This window comes from Oncorhynchus nerka, linkage group LG18, assembly GCF_034236695.1.
Source record: "Oncorhynchus nerka isolate Pitt River linkage group LG18, Oner_Uvic_2.0, whole genome shotgun sequence".
NCBI lineage: Eukaryota > Metazoa > Chordata > Actinopteri > Salmoniformes > Salmonidae > Oncorhynchus > Oncorhynchus nerka.
Window position 1 is genome coordinate 333,662 of NC_088413.1, and position 10,000 is coordinate 343,661.

General features: G+C 48.7%; 1 protein-coding gene across 1 annotated transcript in view; it reads left to right on the plus strand.

Moving 5' to 3' along the window:
- Window positions 1–10,000, plus strand: part of LOC135561664 (UDP-glucose 6-dehydrogenase) — a 31,937-nt gene that overhangs the window by 18,768 nt on the left and 3,169 nt on the right. Inside the window, exons 8-9 of the mRNA XM_065003397.1 lie at window positions 3,948–4,078; window positions 8,787–8,923. Coding sequence (XP_064859469.1) covers window positions 3,948–4,078; window positions 8,787–8,923 — 268 coding nt within the window. The remainder of the gene's footprint in view (window positions 1–3,947; window positions 4,079–8,786; window positions 8,924–10,000) is intronic.

Below are 10,000 nucleotides of genomic sequence, written 5' to 3' on the forward strand. Positions count from 1 at the left end.
CTATATATTCTGGCCTGTTATGTTATCTGTTATATATATATCTATATATTCTGGCCTGTTATGTTATCTGTTATATATATATCTATATATTCTGGCCTGTTATGTTATCTGTTATATATATATCTATATATTCTGGCCTGTTATGTTATCTGTTATATATATCTATATATTCTGGCCTGTTATGTTATCTGTTATATATATATCTATATATTCTGGCCTGTTATGTTATCTGTTATATATATATCTATATATTTTGGCCTGTTATGTTGTCTATATCTATATCTATATAATCTGGCCTGTTATGTTATCTGTTATATATATATCTATATATTTTGGCCTGTTATGTTATATATATCTATATATTCTGGCCTGTTATGTTATCTGTTATCTATATATCTATATATTCTGGCCTGTTATGTTATCTGTTATATATATATCTATATATTCTGGCCTGTTATGTTATCTGTTATATATATATCTATATATTCTGGCCTGTTATGTTATCTGTTATATATATCTATATATTCTGGCCTGTTATGTTATCTGTTATATATATATCTATATATTCTGGCCTGTTATGTTATCTGTTATATCTATATCTATATATTCTGGCTTTTCTATAGTTTATCTTATCTTTTTATCTTATAAAGGGAATATGAATGTCTTGAAAATAGCAAAATATAATGTATTATTAGGGATGGAGAGGGTGACCGGTACCTAGTCAGGGTGCAGGAGAGGGTGACCGGTACCTAGTCAGGGTGCAGGAGAGGGTCACCGGTACCTAGTCAGGGTGCAGGAGAGGGTCACCGGTACCTAGTCAGGGTGCAGGAGAGGGTCACCGGTACCTAGTCAGGGTGCAGGAGAGGGTGACCGGTACCTAGTCAGGGTGCAGGAGAGGGTCACCGGTACCTAGTCAGGGTGCAGGAGAGGGTCACCGGTACCTAGTCAGGGTGCAGGAGAGGGTGACCGGTACCTAGTCAGGGTGCAGGAGAGGGTGACCGGTACCTAGTCAGGGTGCAGGAGGGTCACCGGTACCTAGTCAGGGTGCAGGAGAGGGTGACCGGTACCTAGTCAGGGTGCAGGAGGGTCACCGGTACCTAGTCAGGGTGCAGGAGAGGGTGACCGGTACCTAGTCAGGGTGCAGGAGAGGGTGACCGGTACCTAGTCAGGGTGCAGGAGGGTCACCGGTACCTAGTCAGGGTGCAGGAGGGTCACCGGTACCTAGTCAGGGTGCAGGAGAGGGTCACCGGTACCTAGTCAGGGTGCAGGAGAGGGTCACCGGTACCTAGTCAGGGTGTCGGAGGGTTGCCTGTACAAAACAATGAAGATACATGAATAGACATTAAAGGGGGTCGATGTAGTCAGATATTAGTCAGATTCTCCCCAAATATGGTCGTTGGGCTCATACCAATAGTCCCTGAAGAGTTTGAGAAAATAGCATTGATGAATTCAAAGATGGACACACTGTACCAGGTAGATGCATATTAACACTAATAAGGTAAGAATACTTCAAATCTTCTTCTTATGAACCATACAAACACATGTGGAATGTGGTAACCATGGTACCATACAAACACATGTGGAATGTGGTAACCATGGTACCATACAAACACATGTGGAATGTGGTAACCATGGTACCATACGAACACATGCGGTAACCATGGTAACATACGAACGCGTGGAATGTGGTAACCATGGAACATGTCTTAACATAGCTATTCTCTAAGGGTCAAGAGGAATGCCGAGTTCTTGACGAATCAAAAAATCTAATTTTACGTGTCCATTTTTAAACCACAGTAAATCCACTCCACCAGTGGCCTATCAACTATAAACTTGTCATCGCTGTCATCGACATCCCAAAGACAAACCACACTTCATTGTTATCTGTTATGGCTGCAATCCCGATATCGGGATCGATATGACAACTACCATTGAAAATCGCGCTAAATTCAAACCACAGAAATCTCATAATTAGAATTCCTAAAACATACATGTGTTTGATATCATTTTAAAGCTATTCTCGTTGTTAATCCCACCAAAGTGTCTGATTTCAAATAGGCTTTTCAACGAAAGCACTACAAATTATTATGTTCGGTCTCCACCAAAACCACAATAAGCACAGCCATTTTCCAGCTAAATATAGCATTCACAAAAAAGCATAAATAAAGATCAAATGAATCACTAACCTGGAATTATCTTCATCAGATGACACTCATAGGACTTCATGTTACACAATACATGAATGTTTTGTTTGATAAAGTTCATATTTATATAAAAACAATCGGAGTTTACATTGGCGCATTAGATTCATTAGTTCCAAAAACATCAAGTGATTTTTTTTGCATAGCCACAATCATTTCAACAGAAGTACTCATCATAAATGTAGATGATACACATGGAATTATAGATATACCTCTTCTTAATGCAACCGCTGTGTCAGATTTTTTAAAAAACGGAAAAAAAGCAACCCATGCAATAATCTGAGACGGAGCTCAGAACAGAAGCCAAATTAGCCGCCATGTTGGAGTCAACAGAAAGAGAAAAAATGAATTTCTCAGGTTTTCTGCTTTATGAGTTCTGTTATACTCACAGACATAATTCAAAACAGTTTTAGAAACTTCAGAGTGTTTTCTATCCAATACTAATAATAATATGCATATATTAGTAACTGGGACTGAGGATCAGGCCATTTACTCTGGGCACCTTTCATCCAAGCTACTCAATACTGCCCCTGCAGCCATAAAAAGTTAACTCATTATTTGCATGTGTAAAGATAGTTACAACATGATAGTGCTTTGCTTTGTTCTCCAACTCATCTTGTGTTCTTTCTGTCGTCCTGTGAACCCCGTTCATTGCTGCTCACAGCTATATTTATTATTATGCTTTCACCTCCTTCCTTTTCTCCCTTCCTCCTCCCTCCCGCCTTCCTCTTCACCTCCCTTTCCCTCCTCCCTCTCTCCTCCCCCTTTCCCTCCTTCTCCCTCCCTCCTTCCTCTTCACCTCCCTTTCCCTCCTCCCTCTCTCCCAACCTCCCCCTTTCCCTCCTTCTCCCTCCCTCCCCCTCCTCCCTCTCCCTCCTCCTCCCTATCTCCCTCCTCCTCCTCCCCTCCTCCTCCTCCTCCCTCCCTCCCTCCTCCATCCTCCTCCTCCCTCTCCTTCCTCCTCCCGCTCTCCCTCCTCCTCCTCCCTCTCTCCCTCCCTCCCTCGTCCTCCTCCTCCCTCTCTCCCCTCTCTCCCTCCCTCCCTTCCTCCTCCCTCTCTCCCTCTCTCCCAACCTCTCTCCTCCCCCTTTCCCTCCTTCTCCCTCCTCTCCCTCGTCCTCCTCCTCCCTCCCTCCTCCTCCCTCTCCCTCCTCCTCCCTCTCTCCTCCCTCCCTCTTCCTCCTCCTCCCTCTCCCTCCTCCTCCTCCTCCCTCTCTCCCTCCCTCCTCCCTCTCCCTCCTCCTCCCTCTCTCCCTCCCTCCCTCTTCCTCCTCCTCCCTCTCCCTCGTCCTCCTCCTCCTCTCTCCCTCCCTCTCTCCCTCCCTCCCTCCTCCCTCTCCCTCCTCCTCCCTCTTCCTCCTCCCTCTCCCTCCTCCTCCTCCCTCTCCCTCTCCCTCCTCCCTCCTCCCTCCCTCCTCCTCCCTCTCCCTCCTCCTCCCTCCCTCCTCCTCCCTCCTCCCTCCTCCCTCTCCATCCTCCTCCCTCCTCCCTCTCCCTCTCCCTCCTCCCTCGTCCTCCTCCTCCCTCCTCCTCTTCCCTCCTCCTCCTCCCTCTCCCTCCTCCCCCTCCCTCTCCCTCCTTCTCCCTCCTCCCTCTCCCTCTTCCTCCTCCCTCCTCCCTCCTCCTCCCTCTCCCTCCTCCTCCCTCTTCCTCCTCCTCCCTCCCCCTCTCCCCTCTCCCCCTCCTCCTCCCTCTCCCTCTCCCTCCTCCCTCCTCCTCCCTCTCCCTCCTCCTCCCTCTCTCCAGGTGATTGATATGAACGAGTACCAGCGGAGGAGGTTTGCGTGTCGTATCATTGACTGTCTGTTTAACACAGTGACAGGGAAGAAGATCGCCCTGCTGGGATTCTCCTTTAAGAAAGACACTGGAGATACCAGGTATCTGTTTCCTATCTTCTATTCTTCTCCTCTCCTGCTCGTTCCCTCTCTTCCTCCTCGTTCCCTCTCTTCCTCTCCTCCTCGTTCCCTCTCTCTCTTCTCCTCTCCTCCTCGTTCCCTCTCTCCTCTCCTCCTCGTTCCCTCTCTTCCTCTCCTCCTCGTTCCCTCTCTTCCTCTCCTCCTCGTTCCCTCTCTTCCTCCTCGTTCCCTCTCTTCCTCTCCTCCTCGTTCCCTCTCTTCCTCCTCGTTCCCTCTCTCCTCTCCTCCTCGTTCCCTCTCTTCCTCCTCGTTCCCTCTCTCCTCTCCTCCTCGTTCCCTCTCTTCCTCTCCTCCTCGTTCCCTCTCTTCCTCTCCTCCTCGTTCCCTCTCTTCCTCCTCGTTCCCTCTCTTCCTCCTCGTTCCCTCTCTCCCTCTCCTCCTCGTTCCCTCTCTTCCTCTCCTCCTCGTTCCCTCTCTTCATCTCCTCCTCGTTCCCTCTCTTCATCTCCTCCTCGTTCCCTCTCTTCCTCTCCTCCTCGTTCCCTCTCTTCCTCTCCTCCTCGTTCCCTCTCTCTCTTCCTCCTCGTTCCCTCTCTCCCTCTCCTCCTCGTTCCCTCTCTTCCTCTCCTCCTCGTTCCCTCTCTTCCTCTCCTCCTCGTTCCCTCTCTCCCTCTCCTCCTCGTTCCCTCTCTTCCTCTCCTCCTCGTTCCCTCTCTTCCTCTCCTCCTCGTTCCCTCTCTTCCTCCTCGTTCCCTCTCTCTCTTCTCCTCTCCTCCTCGTTCCCTCTCTTCCTCTCCTCCTCGTTCCCTCTCTCCTCTCCTCCTCGTTCCCTCTCTCCTCTCCTCCTCGTTCCCTCTCTTCCTCCTCGTTCCCTCTCTTCCTCCTCGTTCCCTCCCTTCTTCCTCGTTCCCTCTCTCCTCTCCTCCTCGTTCCCTCTCTTCCTCCTCATTCCCTCTCTTCCTCCTCGTTCCCTCCCTTCTTCCTCGTTCCCTCTCTCCTCTCCTCCTCGTTCCCTCTCTTCCTCCTCGTTCCCTCTCTCCTCTCCTCCTCGTTCCCTCTCTTCCTCCTCGTTCCCTCTCTTCCTCCTCGTTCCCTCTTCCTCCTCGTTCCCTCTTCCTCTCCTCCTCGTTCCCTCTCTCCCTCTCCTCCTCGTTCCCTCTCTTCCTCTCCTCCTCGTTCCCTCTCTTCCTCTCCTCCTCGTTCCCTCTCTTCCTCCTCGTTCCCTCTCTTCCTCCTCGTTCCCTCTCTTCCTCCTCGTTCCCTCCCTTCTTCCTCGTTCCCTCTCTCCTCTCCTCCTCGTTCCCTCTCTTCCTCCTCGTTCCCTCTCTCCTCTCCTCCTCGTTCCCTCTCTTCCTCCTCGTTCCCTCTTCCTCTCCTCCTCGTTCCCTCTCTCCCTCTCCTCCTCGTTCCCTCTCTTCCTCTCCTCCTCGTTCCCTCTCTTCCTCTCCTCCTCGTTCCCTCTCTCCTCTCCTCCTCGTTCCCTCTTCCTCTCCTCGTTCCCTCTCTTCCTCTCCTCGTTCCCTCTCTTCCTCTCCTCCTCGTTCCCTCTCTCCTCTCCTCCTCGTTCCCTCTCTTCCTCTTCTCCTCGTTCCCTCTCTCCTCTTTCTTCTCTTGTTGAAACATCAATTCCTTTTCATTCTCTCTCTCAATTCAAGGGTCTTTATTTTTTAATGGGAAACTTAGATGAGTAGATGATAAACAATAGTGAAGTAAACAATTAAAATGAACAGTAAAACATTACACTCACAGAAGTTCCAAAAGAATAAAGACATTTCAAATGTCATATTATGTCTGTATACAGTGTTGTAACAATGTGAAAATAAATAAGCATAAATATGGGTTGTATTTACAATGGTGTGTGTGTTCTTCACTGGTTGCCCTTTTCTCGTGGCAACAGGTCACAAACGTCTTGCTGCTGTGATGCACACTGTGGTACTTCACCCAGTAGATATGAGAGTTTATCAAAACTGGGTTTGTTTTGAGGGAAATATGTCTCTCTAATATGGTCATACATTGGGCAGGAGGTTAGGAAGTGCAGCTCAGTTTCCACATAATTTTGTGGGCAGTGTTGCACATAGCCTGTCTTCCCTTGAGAGCCATGTCTGCCTACGGCGGCCTTTCTCAATAGCAAGGCTATGCTCACTGAGTCTGAACATAGTCAAAGCTTTCCTTAAGTTTGGGTCAGTCACAGTGGTCAGGTATTCTGTCACTGTGTACTCTCTGTTTAGGGACAAATAGCATTCTAGTTTGCTCAGGTTTTTTGTTAATTCTTTCCAATGTGTCAAGTAATTATCTTTTAGTTTTCTTTTGGAACACCATTATTTTGGTCTTACTGAGATTTACTGTCAGGGCCCAGGTCTGTCAGGGCCCAGGTCTGTCAGGGCCCAGGTTTGGTCTTACTGTCAGGTCTGTCCTGTCAGGTTTCAGGTCTGTCTCTGTCAGGTCTGTCAGGGGGGCCCAGGTTGTCACTCTGTCAGGGCCCAGGTCTGTCAGGGCCCAGGTCTGTCAGGGCCCAGGTCTGTCAGGTCTGTCAGGGCCCAGGTCTGTCAGGTCTGTCAGGGCCCAGGTCTGTCAGGGCCCAGGTCTGTCAGGGCCCAGGTCTGTCAGGTCTGTCAGGGCCCAGGTCTGTCAGGTCTGTCAGGGCCCAGGTCTGTCAGGTCTGTCAGGGCCCAGGTCTGTCAGGGCCCAGGTCTGTCAGGGCCCAGGTCTGTCAGGGCCCAGGTCTGTCAGGGCCCAGGTCTGTCAGGTCTGTCAGGGCCCAGGTCTGTCAGGTCTGTCAGGGCCCAGGTCTGTCAGGGCCCAGGTCTGTCAGGGCCCAGGTCTGTCAGGTCTGTCAGGGCCCAGGTCTGTCAGGTCTGTCAGGGCCCAGGTCTGTCAGGGCCCAGGTCTGTCAGGGCCCAGGTCTGTCAGGTCTGTCAGGGCCCAGGTCTGTCAGGTCTGTCAGGGCCCAGGTCTGTCAGGTCTGTCAGGGCCCAGGTCTGTCAGGGCCCAGGTCTGTCAGGGCCCAGGTCTGTCAGGGCCCAGGTCTGTCAGGTCTGTCAGGGCCCAGGTCTGTCAGGTCTGTCAGGGCCCAGGTCTGTCAGGGCCCAGGTCTGTCAGGGCCCAGGTCTGTCAGGTCTGTCAGGGCCCAGGTCTGTCAGGTCTGTCAGGGCCCAGGTCTGTCAGGTCTGTCAGGGCCCAGGTCTGTCAGGGCCCAGGTCTGTCAGGGCCCAGGTCTGTCAGGTCTGTCTGGGCCCAGGTCTGACATAATCTGTGCATAAGATCTAGGTGCTGCTGTAGGCCCTCCTTGGTTGGTGACAGAAGCACCAGATCATCAGCAAACAGTGGACATTTGACTTCAGATTGGGGTTGAGTCCTGGTGCTGCAGACTGTTGTAGTGCCCTCGTCAATTCATTGATATATATGTTGAAGAGGGTGGGGCTTAAGCTGCATCCCTGTCTAACCCCACGACCCTGTGTGAAGAAATGTGTGTGTTCTTTGACAATTTTAACCACACACTTGTTGTTTGTGTACATGGATTTTATAATGTCGTATGTTTTACCCCCAACACCACTTTCCATCAGTTTGTATAGCAGACCCTCATGCCAAATTGAGTCCAAAGCTTTTTTAAAATCAAATCAAAGCATGAGAAGACTTTGCCTTTGTTTTGGTTTGGTTGTCAATTAGGGTGTGCAGGGTGAATACATGGTCTGTCGTATGGTAATTTGGTAAAAAGCCAATTTGACATTTGCTCAGTACATTGTTTTCGCTGAGGAAATGTACGAGTCTGCTGTTAATGATAATGCAGAGGATTTTGCCAAGGTTGCTGTTGACGCATATCCCACGGTAGTTATTGGGGTCAAATTTGTCTCTCTCTGTCTCTGTTTTGTGTAGTGCCTGTCTCTCTCTCTCCTCGGTCTCCTCTCTCTCTGTCCCCTCTCTCTCTCTCCTCGGTCTCCTCTCTCTCTGTCCCCTCTCTCTCTCTGTCCCCTCTCTCTCTCTGTCCCCTCTCTCTCTCTGTCCCCTCTCTCTCTCTCTGTCCCTCTCTCTCTGTCTCCTCTCTCTCTGTCCCTCTCTCTCCTCTCTCCTCTGTCTCCTCTCTCTCTGTCCCCTCTCTCTCCCTCTCTCTCTCTGTCCCCTCTCTCTCTCTGTCTCCTCTCTCTCTGTCCCCTGTCTCTCTCTCTCTGTCCCCTCTCTCTCTCTGTCCCCTCTCTCTCTCTCCTCGGTCTCCTCTCTCTCTGTCCCCTTTCTCGTGTGTTTCAGGTTAATCAGTGTGTGTAGGGGTAAAGTGCCTGTCTCTCTCTCTCTCTCTCTCTCTCTCTCTCTCTCTCTCTCTCTCTCTCTCGTGTGTGTCAGGTTAATCAGTGTGTGTGTGTGTCAGGTTAATCAGTGTGTGTGTGTGTGTGTGTGTGTGTGTGTGTGTGTCAGGTTAATCAGTGTGTGTGTGTGTGTGTGTGTCAGTGTGTAGGGGTAAAGTGCCTGTCTTGGAACCTTGACCTGATATACTCATATAGAACACACATTAACCCCCCCCAGAGTTAATCATTCATATTATGGGATGCCAGGTAGCTTAGCGATTTAAGATTGTTGGGCCAGTACTGAAAGGTTGCTGGTTCAAATCTTCCAGTTGACTAGGTGGGAGAGAAAAATCGATCTCTGCCCTTGAGCAAGGCACTTAACCTAAACTGCTCCTGTAAGCCTGCTAAATGACTGACGTGTGTGTGTGTGTGTGTGTGTGTGTGTCTCTCAGGGAGTCTTCTAGTATCTATATATCTAAGTACCTGATGGACGAGGGAGCCAAGCTCCACATCTACGACCCCAAAGTCCTGAAGGAACAGATCATTCTGGACCTCTCTCAACCGCACATCTCTGAAGACCCTCTCAGAGGTAGAGAGGGAGGGGGGGGGGGGGGGGGCTGGCAGGCTGGCTGTCTGCCTGTCTGTCTGCCTGTCTGATCTGGTCACAGTGTCTATGTGATGGTGTATCTGTGTATTGTAGTGTCTGTGTATTGTAGTGTCTGTGTGTATTGTAGTGTCTATGTATCTGTGTATTGTAGTGTCTATGTGACGGTGTATCTGTGTATTGTAGTGTCTATGTATCTGTGTATTGTAGTGTCTATGTATCTGTGTATTGTAGTGTCTATGTATCTGTGTATTGTAGTGTCTATGTATCTGTGTATTGTAGTGTCTATGTGACGGTGTATCTGTGTTTTGTAGTGTCTATGTGATGGTGTATCTGTGTATTGTAGTGTCTATGTATCTGTGTATTGTAGTGTCTATGTGATGGTGTATCTGTGTATTGTAGTGTCTATGTGATGGTGTATCTGTGTATTGTAGTGTCTATGTGATGGTGTATCTGTGTATTGTAGTGTCTATGTGATGGTGTATCTGTGTATTGTAGTGTCTATGTATCTGTGTATTGTAGTGTCTATGTGATGGTGTATCTGTGTATTGTAGTGTCTATGTATCTGTGTATCTGTATTGTAGTGTCTATGTGATGGTGTATCTGTGTATTGTAGTGTCTATGTGATGGTGTATCTGTGTATTGTAGTGTCTATGTGATGGTGTATCTGTGTATTGTATGTCTATGTATTGTGTATTGTAGTGTCTATGTGATGGTGTATCTGTGTATTGTAGTGTCTATGTGATGGTGTATCTGTGTATTGTAGTGTCTATGTGGTCTGTGTATTGTAGTGTCTATGTGATGGTGTATCTGTGTATTGTAGTGTCTATGTGATGGTGTATCTGTGTATTGTAGTGTCTATGTATCTGTGTATTGTAGTGTCTATGTGATGGTGTATCTGTGTATTGTAGTGTCTATGTGATGGTGTATCTGTGTATTGTAGTGTCTATGTATCTGTGTATTGTAGTGTCTATGTGATGGTGTATCTGTGTATTGTAGTGTCTATGTGATGGTGTATCTGTGTATTGTAGTGTCTATGTATCTGTGTATTGTAGTGTCTAT